At 44.5% G+C, this 21,073-nt stretch overlaps 1 protein-coding gene across 4 annotated transcripts in view; it reads right to left on the bottom strand.

Moving 5' to 3' along the window:
* Window positions 1–8,855: 8,855 nt before the first annotated feature.
* The window catches only part of Ptp10D (Protein tyrosine phosphatase 10D), a 121,566-nt gene continuing 109,348 nt past the window's right edge, over window positions 8,856–21,073 (bottom strand). For 2 of the 4 annotated variants that reach the window (XM_077637125.1, XM_077637123.1), the window contains 2 exons: window positions 18,200–18,242; window positions 8,856–14,237 (listed from right to left, as the gene is read on the bottom strand). In XM_077637125.1, coding sequence (XP_077493251.1) covers window positions 18,229–18,242 — 14 coding nt within the window. In that variant the 3' untranslated portion in view covers window positions 8,856–14,237; window positions 18,200–18,228. The remainder of the gene's footprint in view (window positions 14,238–18,199; window positions 18,243–21,073) is intronic. The other 2 variants (XM_077637124.1, XM_077637122.1) reach the window with 1 other exon arrangement.

Below are 21,073 nucleotides of genomic sequence, written 5' to 3'. Positions count from 1 at the left end.
ACGGATTATTCGGACTGTTCGATTATTCGGACCATTTTTCGAGTCTTTCAAGTCCGAAAAATCGGTCGGCGACTGTATCGTCATTCACCACAGTTAAAGGGGTCATGACATGGTCGTTGTTCATATTGCAGTTTTCTGCTTCAGTAACTAATGCAAGAGCTTATGATTCAATTTCCGAACTTTGGCTGCCCTGGAGGCGCTGTATTTTCCAAAAAATACGATCGAAATTGAGACCGGGAGACTCCTTCCACCGGCAGCGACCGCCATATTGAAACCGCTCGTAACGTCACTAGCACGTGCACGGAGCAATGTCGTCTGCTCTCGTTGCTGCAATATGCGCAGCGAGGTCTCATTCCCCCTGTACTTTTGCGGGCGATCGAAGTAGCAGTCATCCCCCATATATGAATGACTGGTGCCGCAAAAGCATCGCAGTTTTTCTTCGGTATAAGCAGGGTCCGGTCACACTGTAGGCTGATGTGACAGCGATCGACGGTCGGTGGGCTGTTTGGTACGCAAATGCCATCGCTGAGGCACTGGTCTGTCACGCTAGACCGATGACGATGCCAGCACGATCAACGATTGCGTATCGTAGTAATGTTAAAGAGTCGGCGTAGTGGGAACAAGAAGAGAGTGGTAGTGGACTAGTTTGTATGACATTCTATAAAATTGAGAATTCTAAAACTTATTGGACCTCTTATTAGCCATGGCGACATACACGATGTGCGTGCACCAGCGAAGATGTACTTTCATTCAGTGCCTGCGCATAGAACCGATCGGTGAGGCAAGCGACAGGGGCAGAAAACACCGCAAGACGGTGCCGCTCGCCGCCGACGCCTCTGCTTGTACGGCCAAGCTAAAGCTTCACGCCCGGTGAGGCGACGGCCGAAAAAACTGCGCTTGTGTACCTTATCCGTATTGAAAAAAAGCGAAACAAGCGGCTACATATCTTCACACTTTGTTACTAATCAGTGAGGAACTTTTGCAATATTCTTGAATTTCGGTGGACGGTGGACCGCCTGCCCCTTTCGTGACGAGGCCTAGCAAGTACGCAGGATTCGTGTATGCAATTTCAGCGATTGCGGAGAGCGAGTTTGCAAGTTTTAGCGCCTGCAATGAGCTGTTGAGCGTAGTTTTGGCTACAGTGCCCTCAAAGCGACGACTGCCTACATCGCAGGACGCGAGTACAATAAGGGGGAAGTGCCGATACATGTGACCCGGTCTGCATAGCATGTGCAGAAGGCAGCCGGCAGCAGCTGTCGGCATCGACTGTGGACAACAAATCTGGTTGTTTTCATTAATTCAAGTAATGTCCAAACGTATTATTAGCTAAAATTAAATTTTGGTGACATAAGAGAAAGCAGATACAATTAGCAGAAAGCGCCGGTATCCTACGCGAGCGTTTCCCAAGCAGGCGATATAGTATCATCAGCGCTTATTGCAGCGTTATCATGGTGTGTAAATGAGTAAAAGTGCAATTTGTGAGCAAGAGTACATAAAATTTAAGATAAGGATAACCCACCTGGCATTTTATGCCACGCAAACGAGGAGTACAGTTTGTGCACAGCCATGTAAACAACCTCAGCGAACAACAACATGGCACATACCCACATGGGTGGATTGGCCAACGTGTAGTGGCATAAACAAGGAAATTTCCATAGGAGATTACGACCGTCTTGGTTGGTTGGCCTCAAACAGTGCTGGCACATAACCACTGCGGGGGAGTGGCCAAGACACAGGCGGTTAGTTGCTGGATACAGGAACATTTTGATGGGAAGGCAGTAGTAATAGTATGTACACTGATAGATTGGAAGACTCGAGGACAGGGGTCCTGCTAACTTGGAGACCAAAGACAGGACAATGGCTTAATGAGCATAATAGTATACAATGCTTGTAATGTTTCAATGTCATACTGACTGAGAGCGGGAAGAAGAAATTAGAATGGGAGTCGCTGCATTCCGTGAAAGAGATTTTGCACAGCAGAGGGTACACTCCTGTCGCTCGGTCCAAGCAAAGAAGCGCCAATGGAAAGAACAACCGCAGAGGACACAGGCAAACCCAGTTGATGAAATGGAGGCACATAGATTTCCTTCTGCAAAGCTTCTTCACATAGACTGACAAGACACAAAAACGAATATGTACACAACCAGTTGAGGAACTGTACAGTCAAAAACACACAAACCCTTTGGATTGGATTGGATTTTGGGGCTTATCCCTTTATAAAGGGCGGACCTTACACCATACTTTTTTTCTGTTGACAGCGCTTAAAAAAACATGGGCAGAAGACATGCAAGACGACGTCACAGGCACTGATGAGAAAGGCGGACCTTATACCAAACTTTTCTTCTGTTGACAGCGCTTAAAAAAACACAAGACATGGAAAACGACGTCACAGGCGTCACGTCTTCCATGTCTTCTGCCCGTGTTTTTTAAGCGCTTTCAACAAAAAATTGGATCAGCACCAACTAGCCCGACAACTTGTCCTCTTCTTACACCAAAGTCCTAGCCAACTTCGAGACGCTACGGCAGAGTCTGTCCCGCCGTGTCGTTACGACCACCTATCATTTGAGCCTATTCCAATTTTCAAGGCGGTGGTTTGTTGTTTCGACCGCCCTGGCCTTGGGAATGGCTTCTTGCTCGTTCACCTCGCTGTCGGTCGCACTGCCCTCTGTCGGCTGACCTGAGTCGAAACCTAGCGCTTGCGGAGGGTACGTCCACTCGGTTGGCAGGGGTGGAGTGATCGACATAACAGAACAACATGTTCTATCATATCCTCTTCCTGCCCATATATTGTGCACATGATGTCCGCATAGTCCTGGCTGGCAACCTGGGCTTGACACCTCTTCGTGCGTAGCACCCCCACCCGAGCCCCGAAGAGTAGTGCACTGCCAAGGGTTGACATGGTTTAAGCAAAAAGCGTACAGGCGCTAAAAGACGAAGACAAGCACACTCAAGACAGGACAGGCGCCAACTTCCAACTAAGTTTATTCATGGAAAAAATCGCTTAATAACCACACCAGCAGGCAAAGATAGAAGCAAAACAAAAAACACGCAGTGACAGAGAATAGGAACACGTGCCAAAAGGATCAAGCAATGATTAAAACTCTGATAATGACCCACTGAGAAACCTAATCTCTTCTTCTGAGAGCGAGACAGATGGCTTGCTTATGCAGATATGACCCCTCTGCTTGATGTAATAAGCTTCTATGATTTCGCGCTCTAATTTGTCTTTAGACCTTGCGATGAATTTGGTGTTTTCAAAACCTGGACGACACTTGCAGCTTTTGCAGTGAGTGGCCATGTGGCTCCCATAACCATTTTTTATCGCAATCTTGTGCTGCCTCACTCTTTCATTGTAGCTTTGACCTGTCTGGCCAATATATTCCAGACCGCAGCTAAGAGGCACAGCACACACAACGTCAGTAGTGCAAACAGTGGCGCGGATTTGGTGATTAGTTTTGCACTGCCTAACCATTCTTGCTTTGTTCAAAGTGCACGCGCGCGACAGCTTGCAAGGAGCAGATAGAACCACATTGACCTTATACCTGCTGGCTACTTTCTTTAGATAGTGCGAAAGCCGATGATTATAGGGAATCACCACCGTCGGTTTCTTTTCTTTGTCCTTGTCTGTCTGAGCTTGTTCACCCCTTGACGCCACCTTGCGCTTTTTTACAAGGTTCTCACTAATACTCGTGATGAGGTGTTTTGGGTACCCGGCTTGGTGAATGCGTTCAGTATGCGCATCAAAGCTCAGTGCCATCTCATGCTGGCAAGATTTTTCCAAGGCTGCATTCAGGCACGTCGCAACGATTCCTCGCTTGATTAGCTTGGAATGTGCACTACCGAAAGGGAGTAGCTCTTTGCACGATCTGGGGTTGTAGGACCAACAAATGTGTCTGTCCTGCCTAAACGCAAGTCTCAGGTCAAGAAACTGCAGGCTATTATCGCGGGGAAGTTTCTTGCAGTTTCGAAGGAAGACCACCCCACGTCTCCCTGCACAGCCTCATTCAGGGAAGTATGGTGGGCACCTAGAGCCCGCCGTCCCACCTCTCTTTGTCGCTGCTCCAGAAATTGATGCGTCCCAGACGATGAACACAGCACAGCGTTCGCATAGGTCAGTCCCGGCACCATCACCGCTTTCCAAATGGTGCGCAGTACTTCCAGCCTGTTTAACGCCCATAGCGCCTTGGCTCTTAGGACACATTGATTTCGTAGCGCCTTCGCACGGAGGCCACTTTCATAGACTTTCAGGTGTGCCCGCTATGTCGTGAGCTCTACTTCGAGGTACCTGTAACTGTGCGCCCACGGTAGTTCACGTCCTGTGCGATCAACGATGATGGCGCCCGCGATGCAGCTTGCGCTATCATACATCTGATAATAAACTGCACATCTCCAACCAAAAATTATATTTAACCCAACGTTTTGGAGCCAACTCCGCTTCTTCATCAGGGGTGACTGAGGGCAGTAGCTAGCGTCTTTAAGTATGGAGGGGAGGAGGGGGTCAAAGGGACGAAAGCTGTGATTCGAAAGGCATGGGGGAGGAAGGGTGGGTAAAGGGGCCCCGAAACACATTTTCAGTGCATTGTTTTGCCTGTTAGTTGCATAGAATGAGTTATAGTGATGCTATTAGCATCAGTCTTACCGCATATACTGCGGTTTTTAATATTTTAATTTGCTCACAAAAACTAATTTGTGGTGCTGATGGAGTCACCATACAGTGGCGGTTTCTAGCAGTGGATATGACATCACTTAGTGGAAGCTTCATGATTGGACAAAGAATAAATATACTGCAAATTATGTTAATAACTAGAGATATGTTTTGTCAAGTTTTTTGTTTTATATTACATTAACAAAACCAACTTCTTTGCCATACCCAGCAAACAACGTACTTCTCAATGTGCGCCCAGAAAGGATGGAATGGCCAAGTCCCAGTACAACATTTATCGAACATTTGCAGGCCGTAGAGGCGGGACACAGAAACACAAGAAAAAGGCAAGTGCTCCCACTAATGGCCTAGAAACGTTTTTTCGAGGGTGTTAAACAAAAACAAATCATAGCATTTTGGTCCCAGAAAGGTAACTGGGAGAACGTTTTTGGGACCAATGCTTTTCAACAAAAAATACAAATTGACTCCCCGCTCTCTTTTTTTCTCTCCCTCGCGCCAAAAGCTATGGGGAGAGAAGGTTTTGCTCTTTCACTCGCCGTTTTGAGAGATCAAACAGTTTTGTTCGAACAGCCGAAGGAAGCGCAGTTGACCCCACATCTCTCTCGTGTGCTGTCGGCTCCATGCTGCAGGCAGGCAGGTGACGGCGGTCTGCCTTTTCATCGCACCGCCGCTACCGGTGGTGCGATGAACGTGCCCGTCTTCTATGGTGTTTCCAACTTCAGCACGGTGCGGCGGTCCCTGCAGGCATCTCCAACTACCACAGTCGTGCTGCTGTCTAGCAGAGGCGCAGGAATGGCCTCCCGTCGCTCGCCCGGCTTCCTCGCTGGACGGAAGCCATCTTGGGCACACGTATTCGCGCAGCCCCTAGCCGCTCACGCGCAAGCCTCAGCCCGCGGCAGCTCTTGCTCTCATCACTGGGCTGTCGTGAACTTCGTAGCTGCGGATTCATGACAGCTTTCCCCGCGCACCTCGCCGTGCCCACATAATTTCTTTTAGAGCTGATGCAGCGCCGCGCGGCGCGTGCATCGCAAGTCTTTTGCGCAGCTTTACGGCCCTACACCATAATGGCGCTCTTACAGGCGTCGTCCGCGGCAGCGGATTTCAAGGCAATGGGCGACTCCTAGCGTGCACTCTGCATCCCTCAGCGCCTCTGACGACTGTGGCGTGTTGTTGGTGGCAGCGTGGCCGTTCACTGCAGTCATAGGTGGGAGAGATTTTCGGAGGCCCACTAGACTCTTGCTGCGAGTGCCCATGGATTAACCTGCATGCTCTGCCTACATTGCCGTCCTGTCGCAGCGGTATAGTTTGTGTTGTGTTCGCGTCGCTGACTCCCAACCCACCCCCACCGGAATACTTATGCCTTGATCACCTTGATGTCGCCTCCCACGTCATATTGTGCCCCATGCGCGGTCTGCTGTACCATGGGTGCAGCGCGCCAGGGCTCCTACCTCAAGGCGTCCCCCCTTTCCATCCGGCTCCAAGCAGTCTTATCTCCACACTTAGTCACAAGAAAATAAAACGAGGGTGTAACGAGGATGTAGCGCGTATGTTTGAGCATTCGCTGTGCCGTGAGAAGGCGCAGGACAGAAGGCTGCGTTGAATTTATATATATAGTTGCAGCATTTTATTTCATCCCCGGGTTTCCGTTGGCAACGTACGTCATCAAGGTATGTTGGTTTATGCTCGTTTTTTATTTTCGCCTAGAATTCTTTTTTTTTCCTGTTTTGATAACACGCTCAAGCTTACTCTGAGGCTCATGCGAGAGGCAAAGCGAGAGGGAGGTTTCACCGTGCAGAAAATCCGTGACCTGAAACCGCGTATCTGTATCGTACGCCCATCTCGTCTTTTCTTTTGGCACCCAGGTTGCTCTTTACATGCTTTTGCGTGTACATATATATGCTTTTGTACCCTTTAGAATGTTTGCTTAAGGTGCATCAACTTTCAGGCTGTATTATGTTTTTATTGCTTCATTTTTTCAGATTTCTCAGAGCTAGAGAAAAATTTGGCCATTATTATATGTTGGTACCGTAGTGCTCCGTACATTGTGTGTTAAATGGTGCATACCTATGCGTCTCCTGTTTGTATTAATTTCAATGCAAAGAAAAATCCGTGACCTGAAACCGCGTATCTGTATCGTACGCCCATCTCGTCTTTTATTTTGGCACCCAGGTTGCTCTTTACATGCTTTTGCGTGTACATATATATGCATTTGTACCCTTTAGAATGTTTGCTTAAGGTGCATCAACTTTCAGGCTGTATTATGTTTTTATTGCTTCATTTTTTCAGATTTCTCAGAGCTAGAGAAAAGTTTGGCCATTATTATATGTTGGTACCGTAGTGCTCCGTACATTGTGTGTTAAATGGTGCATACCTATGCGTCTCCTGTTTGTATTAATTTCAATGCAAAGAGCACATCTAATAAACTGAAATGACATCTCTATTGCGCTGCTATTTTCTGTTATATGGGTGGGATCGGGCGACTTTTTGAATTCATATTTCCTTTGTGTGTAAAATTCTAGCACATTTCATGTTCTTGTGGCGGGAGCAGCGCAGCACGAAACTAAGAAGAGAGGTGGGAATCGACGCTGACTAACAACCAGATTTATAATGCACGTTCGTCGAATATATACATCTCGCTCGTGCAATAAGGAAAGGACAGAAGCATGACAAACGCATAAGATGTACACGTACGTGGTAAAATATTAGGGAAACGCACGCAGATAATCAATTTCGCTGTCGCGAAACGCTGTCGAAAGTATGCTGACGCATACGTCGCTCTTTTGTCGGATGTTGAAGGCTTCTTCAATCTCCCTGGTCCGTTTATCAAAATATGACGTGATGAACATTGTGTTGCTAAGCTGCAGGCCACATTCATGTTCTCTACAATGTTTTGCTAATTCACTGCTGATGGTGCCCTTTAGGGATCTTTTGTGCTCTCGAAGCCGTTCATACAAACAGCACCCTGTTTGACCAATGTAGGTGCGTCCGCATGACAGAGGTATTTCCTAAACCCCGCTTTTCACACATTTCACATGTTTTTTCCGGTGCTTTTTCTTGCATTGATTTTTCTTGGCTCGCTGTTGACTTTGCGCACAGGCTTTTTAACTTGGGTGCTGACATGAGCACCTTTACACCAGCTCTTGCGCCTACCTTTTTGAGACTGTGGGAAATGCCATTAATGTAAGGAATGACCGCGTACGGCTTCCTTTCTTCTGATGTGGTTGTGACATATGTTCTGCCTCTAAGTGCTGGCAGAATCCCTTCTGCGACACTTAATAGCAGTCTCGTCGGGTAACATGCTGCTTTCAGCCGACTGTTCTGGGCGTCAAAACTGCCTTGAACTACATGATGACAGGATCTCGTCAGTGCAGCTCTCATTGCTGCTTTTGCTAAGGACTAGAAGAACTAGGACTAGAAATAACGAGTTAACTCCCAGAAAACAAAGTTATGTGATTTCTTGACTTGACGCTAGCCTTTCTAGGCGCTCACATATGCTGGCGGTACGGACCACGAAACTAGAAGGGACTGCTCCCCTACACGTACATTTAAAAATGATCATTACAATAATATTTATTTCATTGCTAAGCCAAAGTTTTCGATATAAGATATAACGGCATATGCTAATTATTAACATTACTGTGGCATCCCAGTAAAGTACATAACGTTAGTGAAACTTATATAACATTGCTATGACATTATTGCAAAGCTCGGTGCTACCTGGGTAGTGCATTATATTTTTCGATTTGCAGCAATGTGCAAGGTTCGCGCAGAAAACAGGAATTTTTTTTATTCAAACCTGTGCGTGATTAAGATGGTCACCCTGTGGCGTTTAACATGTCAAAGCTGTGCACGGGCTATGATGGATGCCGTATTGAAGGAGTTCAGATTAATTTCGTCCCACCTGAGGTTCCTTACAGAGCATTGACATTGCACAACACAGCGGCATTTTTACCTCTATCGAAATGCAGCTGCCGCAGTAGGGATTCTAACCCGCGACCTTGGGCTCAGTACCCTGACGCCATAGCCACTAAACCAACGCGGCGCCTCAGCAAGGCAGCTTTCACGAGGGCCGCACTGCTCTGATGTTAACACTAAACAGTCTCTGCAGAGAAAATGTCTTAGAGTTTCTGAGCTGCTGGGACTGTGAGGTTTACATTCTGCAAAGTAAGAAGTACAGCATTTCAATCATCAATAGATGCTTCTGCTTTTATTGTTCTTCATTCAACATCGCTCAGACTGGCTTGCTATACGCATTCGCTAGTCAAAATACTCAGTGTTAAAAGAAAACAGCTTATTCAAATGCAATGCTAGGAGAGTTTGTCATTGTGCCAACAGATCTTGGGATAGGCTAGTTGCTTTCCGCACAAGGAACGATGACGACACACCAAAGCGAACAACGAAGTTTAAAACATAACAAAATATAGCCAACATATGTTAATACATCTGATGTACAATGCATCATCTTACGTCACAGTGTCTTCGTAAAGTTTGTACAAATGAGTGGGTCTGCACTCCAAGTGCACTGTGCACGTATAACAGTGAAGATTTTGAAACACAGCAAACGAAAGAGGGAAGAGCTGCTCATGGCAATTCAATGTATGTAAGAAATATTATTTTGGCTGTCGATGTCAGTCATTTTAAAGCATTTTACCGATGGCAAGACTAGCCGCCTGTAGGCTCTATTCACGTGCTAAATCTTCGAAAGAAATGCAGCTATTAATGATTGTGAATGACACCCAATATTGGTACAATTTGTGTCTTCGACGACTCCAGTTCGCATTCAGCAGGAAACCTGCTTTAATGTAGTATTGTGTGCCATATGGGATTAGTTTCAGGGCAAAACTCGCTACGTATTCATTATTTTTGAAAGAAATGACTAAGCATGCAGATATTAATTGCATATAGGTACCCGCTAAATTTCCAAGAGTTACGAGTGCCGTCATTGCTGGCGACAGGAAGCTTTTCAACTGCAACAATGAAAGAAACAGCCGGGCAGATGTACTCATGTTGCTCAACCCATCAGTGTAAACAATTCACATTCAGAATTTGACAACACTTGTTACCTGAATCCGGAAATCGTATTGATATTCTTAACAAAAAAAAAAAACTTAGCATCAAGACTACCTGATGCTCATTATTGAGTACTTTCCGCTGAGTAAACAATTTCAAGCCACAACTCTTTACACATCACTGCATTTAAAAGTGTCTGAAACATGCTATATTGATTGCGCAGTACTCACAATACCATGCGTAATGAAAGAAAATATCGTTCGAGGATGTTGGTCTGCCCAAGCTTCTTGACGGACTCGGCACTATTTGTATGCACATTTATTACCGCCAATCTCTAAATCAAGTTGCTCCTTTCATATTCTGCACATGGACAGTGTTATATGTCACAATGCAACAGGTTCGTTAAGGTGCACGGGTACAATTGAAAACAGGCCCCCTGTCTTTAGGCCTACCGTACTCTAGATGCTTTGAGAAATAGGCGCCAAAAAGACAAATCGCTTATAATTAGACACATAAATTGTAGCCTCCCTAAACGTTCACACAGAGGTTTATATACTGTTATATACTATAGTAGTCATGATGTATACATAGCCTCGTTAAAGACGCGAACTCTTCGCAAAGCGAAATGTGCGTTTTTAATCAACATTGTGCTTTAATAGACTGCTTCTACACCTAAGTTTACTCACTATCAGCATGCTTAATAACCTTACAAATAAGCTTATATGATATTTATACAGTCAATATCAGGCTTCAATCTGGAAGACGATGTGCCAGCTTGAACAAAGTTGTCCATATTACTGTCACACTAAATTTGTTCTACGTCCCCCCTGTTGCTGTTAAAACACGCACGACAATCTGCAGAATACTGCCCGACGCCTGGAGTAAAGTGCACCGCGAGACACTGTGGCCACTTTCGTAATGCAGGTCAGCCCAAACTATGTACAAGTGGACACAGGAAATGAAGGCGTGACAGCAGTAGTACTCCCGCAAACAACTGTCCAAGCAGTTTTCATTTGCTGCATTTTTATGCGCCACACACCAGATGAAAAATTTAAGAAACGAATGCTCTGTACGTCAGAAGTAAAGGTGGAAAACAAGTGAAGTGCTGAACAAAAGAAATCTCCGCAATAAAAGCGACAGAAGTTGTGAAAGGCGAAACATGCCCAGAACATGGTCTTTTTGTACATTTCAGAAAGGAATGCTGTGACTCTCGTAGGCCCAACAGAAAAGGCACATTCATGATAAGAGAGCGACTGCGTCCAAGCATGGCCTGTCAGTTTATAGATGATAAGACGGATCAGGCCACTTAACTATATATACATATGCGCCAACAACGTGCACGTGACTCATATTTTACGTGAAGTTCGCATGCTACTAGTGACATCGGCGAGAGTACCTCCCCCCTCCCTCTTTCTTTGAGCTTCAGAACATCAGGAATGCCACAGGCCATGCCTCCGCATGCATATCACGGAGCCTCCACTACTCGCATGCAATGTGACCCGCATAATTTTTCCACAGACAGTACCAGCTGATCCTTCGCACAACATGCATAACAGTCAAATTCTCGGTTTTCCGATAAAAATATTTCCGAGTGTTTCAAAAGTGCAAGCAATAAGCGGAAATACTAACGTCTCCAGCATCACGCTATGAGGACAGAGACACTCCGATCGCGGCTAGCAAAGTGGTGAAGGAAGTATTTTGCGTTAAGTATAAATGCTTATAAGTAAATTTTGATATCGGTTTAGTTCAGAAACAAGACCTTTTTTTTTTCCAACAAGACTGTTAAAGTGCATATACTGTCAAAGTTTTCTTTTTAGTCTTTGGCAAGAAGACTATACAATTGCGATATCGAGCCCGTTTGCGCCGACCCCACCGTACGCTACTTTCAAGAGGCTTTAGATTCGGTACATAGGTTGCGACGTTTACAGTTACGACCATCATCCATGTCTTTTTGGCTACAGAGATGAACTACTCAGGTAAACCAAGTATCTGCTCTGCTTGGCACGTACGTCGCTACTTTCAAACGACGATGCTGCTGTTACAGGCGGCTGTACACTATAAACACGGATAAGCCTATATGGGAGTAAAAAGGGAGTAATCTCTTATCTACTCTTATCTAACGTACTCCGTTTTAGAGGGAGGGAGGCTCCTTAAGATCTGGAGCAGATTTTTATCACTAAATATACGAAACGTTTACTCTGGCAACTAAGGCACATTCCTACTGCTAAGCATACTAACTTGATGGAGTTAGTAATGGGAGGAGGCTCTTAAACTTGGCACAGCGTGTTTTGAAGTTAGCAAATAGCGTTAACTGAAACGTCGGTTAACATCTTCATAGGTGTTGGAACTTCGAATGTTTTGAAGAGGGACTGTTTCCGCTGCCAACTGCAAGAATTCTGTATTTTCTGTGAGGAAAACCTACACCACGGCTAGGGAGTCACACCCTGCCCTTAAAAGGGTGTGCGCTAGACGACAGCTTGCTCCTTTTTTATTCCTATATAGGCTAGCTTGTATTTAGAGTATAGAACATATAAAGAATGACACAATGCTAGACTACATCCTAAATGACACACATGACTGCAGTGAAAGTTGAATAAGCTCATTAAGGAGGCTCGATATGTTAGTATGCAAGATCTGTGGGAGCGGCAGCGTTAAGGACAGTAAGGGTATTGTTTGCACAAAGTACGTTCACAAGGACAGATTTGTTATGAGTGCGTGACAGTGGAACACAATTGCTTGACCTGAATGAAGTTAAGATTATAAAGTGGCAGTACAAATGATGAAGTACGCAACTACCAGCAGCCCCCTGAGTTAATGGCAGGAAGGTTGTCTTACACTCAGAAGTTTCTGCGCCTTCGCATTAACTACTATCGGCACCGATGTTGCCATTTCTTTTACTATAAAACACATGGTTGTCAGATCGTAATCGGCAGCATGTCGACTGCTTACTCAGTTAGGTCTTGAATGCATGTGCATAATCCTTGGTTCACAACATAAGTGTGCCTCCTTACATTATTCTTACCCAGTTACGAAACACTGGGCAATTAACCCACTGCCCTTGTGTGCAGATGTTAATCAGAACCAGCTGTTAACCATACAAAATAAACTGTAGCTGCACGAGTTTTATTTTGGCAGTTGAACTCCGAGTTGAAAACGGCATGCAAAGACGAGTGGAAAATGAAGGTGGCATAGTGTGAAGGTGAACGGAAAGAAATTGAAGCAGTTTCCCCATCAGGCAATCTAAAATGAGTGCTTGGCACAGCATTTGTCAACATATTCTTGAAACAAGATCTCGAACAATGTATACAAATCAATCTAAGACAAGTTGGGCAGATACCCTTGTCTACTCATATAAAGTTTCACGCCTGCAGGAAGACTCCGGCACATGTCCAGTAGTGCCGCTTCATCAAGGAAACGATCGTTATTACACTGCCAGCGTTACTTTTTTTAACCAAACTGGTAGTATTTCGGTGTATATAAACCAGTCAAGACACCTGCAGTTCATCGAAGATGTTGGCCTTTTACACGTGCCCAGACTAATGACGAATTACGGCCCCTGCATTTTCATCTGCCTCTAAGTGTCACTGGAATCAATACACCACTTAACGTTCATGTATGCAAGCTTGTACTCTGTATGAAATAGCTTCAAACAGGCCAAAAACTGGCAATACATGAACAAAACAAAGCCCTGACACATTCAATACAGCAACAGGGAAACCAAGATCGTGGCCTGACGCATTAACTTCCAAATACTGAACAAATCGTTGCGAGAAAGAAGTGATAGAACAGTGGTTCACATTTAAAGAATAGCCCCTAAGAGCTGAAAATCAGTGAGAAGAAAACGTAACAATGCGCGAATGTTGCCACTTGAAACAAAGGTTCGAGAGATTCTTGAGGTTATAGTTGCCTTAATGGCTTACGTATGAAAACTGTACCACCTGATCCTCCTTGTTGAAGTTCCTTGTCGCATCTTGACTGACGTACAACAGTTTGCAAACTATGAAAGTATGCAGAAAAGAAAGCATTAGAAAAAGCTGAGTACCTTGACACACGTATGTGTTTCTTCTTTGCCCGGTCGCTACCTTCAACTTTTGCAGAGGGTCCCACACACAATACTGTTATGCACACAAAGTTTCTGGCACGTCGAAGGCAAAGTTTAGCGATAAATTATATTTGTATTTACACACACATGCTGGCACACGCTCACAAAAAATCCTCACTGAAGGTCACAAAGTGTCTTTGTTCGTTAACGCCCCCTCCAGATGGCAGCACTGTGGGAGCCAAGGGTTCTTTGCGCGCAGTTTCTTGCACCACACACGGTACTGCTTGGCTTTCTTCTTGGCTTGGATACGTACGAACACGTCATGAGGAATGGAAAGAAGGGAGTGGTAGTTATTGCTCCCGAGTCGGCTGCACCCAAGACGCAGCCAAGGGCGTAGGTCAGGTAGTGAGCGAAGTATAGGAGACATCTTGGCTTGTGTAGGTCACAGGAACATCTTGCATTCGATGGACATCCTAGTGGTGCTTGAAGGTCATATTCCAGATTCGGCTATCCCTTCATCATCTGCAGGAGCAGGAAAAGTGAGAGAAAAGAAAACATTGATATCGTGTTTTGGGGGGAAAATTTGGGGAGGAGCTCTGACATTTAGAAAGGGGAAAGCCGGGACATAAACTTAGCATTTAGCTACCATACGGAAATGGCGAAACAAGGCACCGTGCACAACAAAGGTGGACCAAAGAAAAATTTTAAACTTTCATTAGAGCATATAAAATTAAGAGGCACCGCAGCTTAACTTTTGTCAAAGGACAAAATAGAGTACGCGACTTCATTTTTTATGCGATAATTAGGCACACTTTAAAGATCTAATATTTTAATTTAAAAAATAAACTCATCTGCCGTTAGGCGCCAGCAGCAGTCACTCTCACGTCTGTGCTACCGCTTTTGAATCCAAGAGAAAACATTCACAAGGGTGGAAACTTGGGCGAGTCGGTAACGATGATCCATGGTATATGGGGAGCGCAAAAACGGCACAAAGAACAAAGAAAGACGGACAACACAGCGCCTGTGTTGTCCGTCTTTCTTTGTCCCTTGTGCCGTTTTTGCGCTCCCCATATACCAGAGAAAACATTCTTTTGCCTGACTTACTAAAGATGAAAAAGTCATGACTATATAGCTAAAAAGGAGTAGAAAAAAGACATAGGACATAAATGGCTGCAGCGGAATGAGATGGTAACAAAATTTATGCGGAAATCACAGAGAAAAGTGACACCGAAATGTTGATGCATGCCACTGATATACCAGCGTGCAGCGGCATACCACTGGCTTGAACATTACAATATACATGCATAAAAAGGCACAAACGTAAGGTGCTGGTATTCATTCCACGCATACATTCACTCCAACATGCAGAACAGAATTACGGCTTTCTACGCAACATTCAAAGGTCCCAGGTAGACTTGTATGTAACACAGTCTACCTGTGTAAATATATATGGGTGCATGCATGTAAAAGCTGCATAAAAAGTCATGTGCTGTTTATGTTCTCACTCGATCCTTGTTGACATTTAAAACTTAGCCATAACTGCTAATTCTCTCCATATAGTAATGAATGCGTAGAATAGCTCCCCATGCTTAGGTACCTGAATTCCGGAAAGCCATCTTAATAAGAATTCCAATAACATAACAGCTAATGGGTTTTCCAGGAAAGCTCAAATAACTGCAAGAGCACAGGTTTATTAACTACGACTTGTTCATGAATTTTTTTCGTTTAAGCCTGTAATATATTGGGTTAATTCAGCGTTTCAAAAAGCGTGCAAGTTGCTTTGCTCGCGCCAAGCTGGCGAAGTCGGTGCGCAAAAATAGTCCCCCCCTTCACACAAAAAAAAAAAAAACTGAAGTCAGCATGACAGTCATCTTGGTTCTGCGTACACAGGTTCGCCGAAAGTGTTTTTGATTCACCGCTTCTGCATGTACATATAACGTCCATACTGAGCATGCAAGGTGCGTCATGCTATATGATCGTAACATTTTTGGGTTGCAGGTCTCATAAGCAGCGAGCTGGAACCAAGCATTACCCATTGTGGCATCGCTATTAAGTACAAGTATAAATTATTTTCCTGTTAAACCACAAGTTATCCTGCACTAACATTTCACACAGAGGTAGCATTCAGCAATAAATTTTGTACAAAAGCACGGCAAAGCTTGGAGGCAAACGTGAAAGGTAAAGTGGAAAGATTTTTCTGTCGCATATACTGCGGGTCCCGGCTAAATGTACCCAAGTTTTTAAAAATGATTAAGTGTCCTAGATGAGTGAAAGCACCTCAGTGCTGTCGAGAGTCACGTGGATTAGCCTGCAGCATTTTATTCGTTTGTGAAGTTAGTTAATTAGTTGAGGCCACGGAGCAAGACTATACAGGAGGTGAAACTCCCGTCTGCGCAAGCGAGCGCTGGCGACCAGATAGTCACAATTGTATGCGCCGACGGGGGCGCATGCAGTGGCGGCGCCTCGTAGAAGCAGCAGGAAAAAAAAAATGCAGCGCCCGGGCACGTGGCGCGCGCTCAAGGCAGACGACAAGCAGATGAAACAGGTGTTTGCTTCAGCGGACACGCCGTGACGTTGTATTTCAGTAGTTTCTTTCCAGGCCGCCAGACGCCGCCAGCAGGATAGTGGCACCGCGGGCTTGTGACCTTTTCTGGTCGCCGCAGACGGCGGAGTTTGCACTCCTTATAGTCTTCCTCTGTGGTTGAGGTTAACCAGCTACCTTTTTAAACATTGGATGCGGGAAAAAATGTGTGGGCAAGAAAGTTGTAGATCATCCTAATAAACAGCTGGTTGTAATGTTTGCATAAAGGTACTGTTTAGGCAGATTTATTTAGAGGCCCTGAAAGAACTGTGCGAAATTCAAGATTTATCACTTCACAGTGATGCTAGTTGAGCACCCCAAGACGTGCTGCCAGAGAAAAATGCACTTAATTCTAGAAAGCTTTCTCCAGTCGGGTTTCATATTTATAGTGGAAGCGGGGTATGGGAAGCGGATTTTTCTCCCCTGAGAATGTGTCTGGGGCGCGCGAGTAGCACCACCATCGGGAGGTATATTTTAAGTTGCGCGTGCTTTCTTTTAAAGACTATAATGAAAGCCACCTAAACGGTACCTTGTCACAAACATTTCAGCCAGCTTTTTTCAGGGTGACCTACAGCTTTCGAACTGAGACCTTTTTTCCCAATGAGAGCATTGAGAAAGTTAGTTAATTAGTTAAGACCAACTAGCTAAGTTCAGTCCGTGGTAGAAGATAGAGAGAGGGCAGGCAGATACTTTCTTGATATATAAAAAGTGAATAAGGGAGGGGAAAGCTTCAGGGGGCTTACCAACGTTTCGACAAAGGGACTTGTCTTTGCCGGGGCAGTGTTCATCATTGGCAGGGTTTAAATAGGGCCTTCACTGTGGGAAGGCCCTCCTCTCTCTCATCAGGCCTTCCTCCTCTGAGGCCCCATTTCAACCCCGCCAATGATGAATGCTCTGCCCGGGCAAAGACAAGTCCCCTTGTCGAAACGTTGGTAAGCCCCTGAGGCTTTCGTCTTCCTTGTTCATTTTGTGTGCAGCTAACTTTAAAGAAATATAAAAATACTGCTTACTAGCCCACACGACCCTCGGCAACACTGAGTTGGTTTCATTTGCGTGGGACACTTAGTAGAGGCCTCGCAGCTGTAGAGAATTTCATCATGGCAGAGATGACTTACTAGTGTGCATGTATACTGGACATGCCGGACATTTGGCGCTATTGGGCAATGACCAGTCGTGGATGCATACCTGCAATGCGCATGCGCAGCACGCACCAGGCTGTGCAATCCATATGTACGATATGCTATAATTTGATTTTCTGTGTCTTTCCGTGCACCAAAAGAGTGAGGAGACCAATAAAAATTGTTGAATTTAGTAACGTGAAGTGAGGTAAGTAGGCGGTTTGTGTAAGCGTCGCCACTTATTGACTCCTCTCGGAGTTACAGCTACAGGAGTTGAATAAGATATAATGTGTCCAGCGCCTTAATGACACACTAGGTGACATGTTTTGAGTGTTTTTTCCAGGCAGTAAATGTAATGTTAGAAGAGGATTTGGTAAACCACATACAAGAGCGCACCATCTGCCATAAGGTAGGCAACACCTCTGCTATTATCGCTGTCTACCTCATGTAATAGTCTGATTTTCCTAGCAACAGATGATGTTACAACTCGACCCTTCTCAATGAAAAATGTTCTCTTGATGAAAGCTAGCTGAAAAAACCGCCATATGTAGGTTTACAATTCACAAAGAAAATTGTACCATTATCAGACAAGTAATATCTTGAAACAAGTATTTGTACATTGTCTCTATAAAAGATGTAAGTGAATTGCAATGGGCAGCTTCTGCAGAAGCATTTACACCAGTATCAATTAGCAATGCCACACTAGGTATTTCAAATGCAGGGTCTAATAAGGGTTTGCAGGTGGCTGGGGGTTGACAGTCCAGAGGAATTCTCGTAATAGATACCGTGTTCTGCAGAGTTACAGAGCGGCGGGCTAATAGCTTCGGGCTGCAAGTAGAAAAAGAGAGAGACAACAGCACAGCAGCTATGCGCATGCAGAATTGAGAGATTTATATATTGCTCAGTGTGGGCTTCACAAACCTACAGTTCTCATAGCAAAAATATCGGAAGAGAGGTCTGCTATTTTTTCGTTCTGGATTTCACTAACTGTGCAGCATAGATATCACAAACTGCGTAATGAGATAGAGATCAACTGAATTGGAAACAGGAATGGCAACAGCAGCAGGCACTTCTTTCTGAGGAGAAATGCGAATGTGGTCAATAAGCTGTGCTTGAAGCTATGACTTTGCATCTTATTGCGTCTATGAACATGAATTATGAAAAGAAATGCACAACGGCACTCTCGCTTTCAAGCAGGCATGCCACTCCCCACACACTTGTTTTCATCCATGAATATTCGTCCGGTTATGTTTAAATGCGGTTTTCATCAGTCTGCAGCGTTATTTAAAATGATAGTGAGAATTTCACTACAGATTTATGAATTTCGGCATTGGAGGCAGCAAATTGTTTTAGTGAAACTTTTGTTTTAAACTTTCAGTGTAGCAATGTGTTTCATTCTGCTTGAGAGACATCACATTAACCTATTTGGAAACTCAGTGATCATGCCAGATATGTTTAGTTTCCTATAACTATCTCTGAGTCATGCTTTCAGGAGTAAAACATCTGGCCAAGCGTACCTCCATATGTGCCCAGAAGCTTTCGCTTCCATAAGACTTGATGCCTCAAGTGAAACTGGCAGTAGTAGTATTGGTTAAATTTAGAAGGCGTTTTATTTACTATAACACACATTCCATGATATCAAGCACCAGTACACACCTTAAAGATGTGGTATTTCTTCTGGAGAAGACAAATGCAATCTCATCAGATGCAAAAGAAAACATTTTTACTTGTTTATAACAAGGCTATCTTCTGGCAAACCAAGCTATGCACACAGAACTGCCATTTTAAGAGCATTGTGAAATTTGGTTGAGTGTTTAGTACAAAAACTTGCTACTGCATGCTTTGAGTTGTTTGTTGCATTCAATCAGGGTTGAGAAATGTTCAGCTATCTGCAGATATTCAAGGGCAGAATGCAGTATATTCCTAGCTGCTATGATCTGGTGGCTGTGCATTTGCACTAACCCAGGATTCCGGCTCTATGTGCACAAAATACAAACTACAGATAGCAATGCAGAAGAAAGCTTTGAAAAAAGTTTTTCGTGGCAGCCATTTGTGATAAAGATATCTATAATTGCGATAGAGCACTAAACATTTTATGTAGCAAATGTACTGCAGATGTTGATAGCTTGAAAAATTACCTTAGATTTGCCCCTTAGTCAGTCATTGTATCTTGGACACAAGTAACATGCAGACTAATAGCACTAATGCATAGATTTCAGTCATCACAAATTGTTTACTACAGTATGATGCTAGAACAGAAAGAAAACTTGTCCCATCGTAGGCACAGATTTATTGCTAATGGCAGCAATGTGCAATTACATGATCTCTGATATGACATTATAGATCGCATTCTTGTGTAACTTGTACTGCAGTGATGACCTTATACACTTCTTAATAACGCATCTATAGTCTATCATAGCATTTTGAATCAAAGTGAAATCAACATTCAGCAGCTAGTGTAAAGCTAAAACTTGTGCTCCAAAATGCAGTTAGTACATTGCGAGTGGCCTGTTATATTAGTAAATGATGCATAAAATGCGCTGATCATTAAATGTGGCACACCCTGTAAGACGAGCACAAGTTTTCATAAGGCTGTGTTCATATGTTTTCAATCTGTCACTAAACAAATATATCAAACCACAATTTACATCAGAGCTTCCCGTTGGTGCAACAATGGTAAACCTAAGCCTCTCATCAAATCTACACATATTCTTGAACATGCATGCACATCCAGAAATTATACGGTGGAGTGTTAGCAAAAGACAACAGCATGCCTATAAAATAAACTATTTTTGCTTCCACATGTCGAATTTTTCTTGAGTCCAACGGCGATGATTTGTTCTCGGTCAGCTGTTGTAGAAAGGTCGAATAACTGTGGTTTCTTTCCTTTCTGCGCAGCAATTCACATGGAAAATGGTACTTGCCTGGATCGGCAGCAGAGATGAAAGACCATCGTTCCCTGCAAGACTGACGCATGGAAAAGTGGCCTCAGCTTGCCACATGAATTGGTGCCGCCATCTGCCAGCAACGGGCACAACACAGCGCTGTTTGGCCAGCCGAGGTCACTTTCCTTAAGGTCGATCTTGCGAAAAATGACACTTTTTCATCTCTGCTGGACGATCCAGACAAGTAGCGATGCGGGATGCATGACCAAACGAAATGAAAGCAGACTGTAATCCACCTTTTTCAAGCATCTGCTCAGCGCATGCGCGCCTCTCCTCCTCCAGGCCCACTGGTTAAAAACAAACCGCCACTTTCTGCTGCACATGCGCGGTTCATTTTAGCGAGAGGCACATGCGACAGATGGCGGCAGCTGTCAAGCACACACTTGCGACTTCGCAGGCGGAGTCGGCGCCTAGTAGAACTGGATCACGCCTATGTCTCCCAGTGGCGTTTGTTTTTAACGAGTTATCACCCATCCCCGAGAGGGCGCCACAGCTTATGAAAAAGGCGTATTACAATGTTTGTGTGCAATTCGACAGTAAAAAGCAGGCGGCCTGGGTGGAACAAAAAAGAAAATTTGATAGGTAGTTCTAAGCATGAATGTATGTTCCAAGAACATGGTTCATTGCAATTATACTTGGCCTTCAGTTTCTATTAAGGTATCCCTACTTGAACATTTCCTGATTGGGGCCTTATTCGCACAATGGTGCTTTTCT

This window comes from Amblyomma americanum, chromosome 9 (genome assembly GCF_052857255.1).
Source record: "Amblyomma americanum isolate KBUSLIRL-KWMA chromosome 9, ASM5285725v1, whole genome shotgun sequence".
Lineage (NCBI taxonomy): Eukaryota > Metazoa > Arthropoda > Arachnida > Ixodida > Ixodidae > Amblyomma > Amblyomma americanum.
The sequence above is the reverse complement of the archived record's forward strand: the minus strand, read 5'-3'. Positions and strand labels throughout refer to the sequence as shown.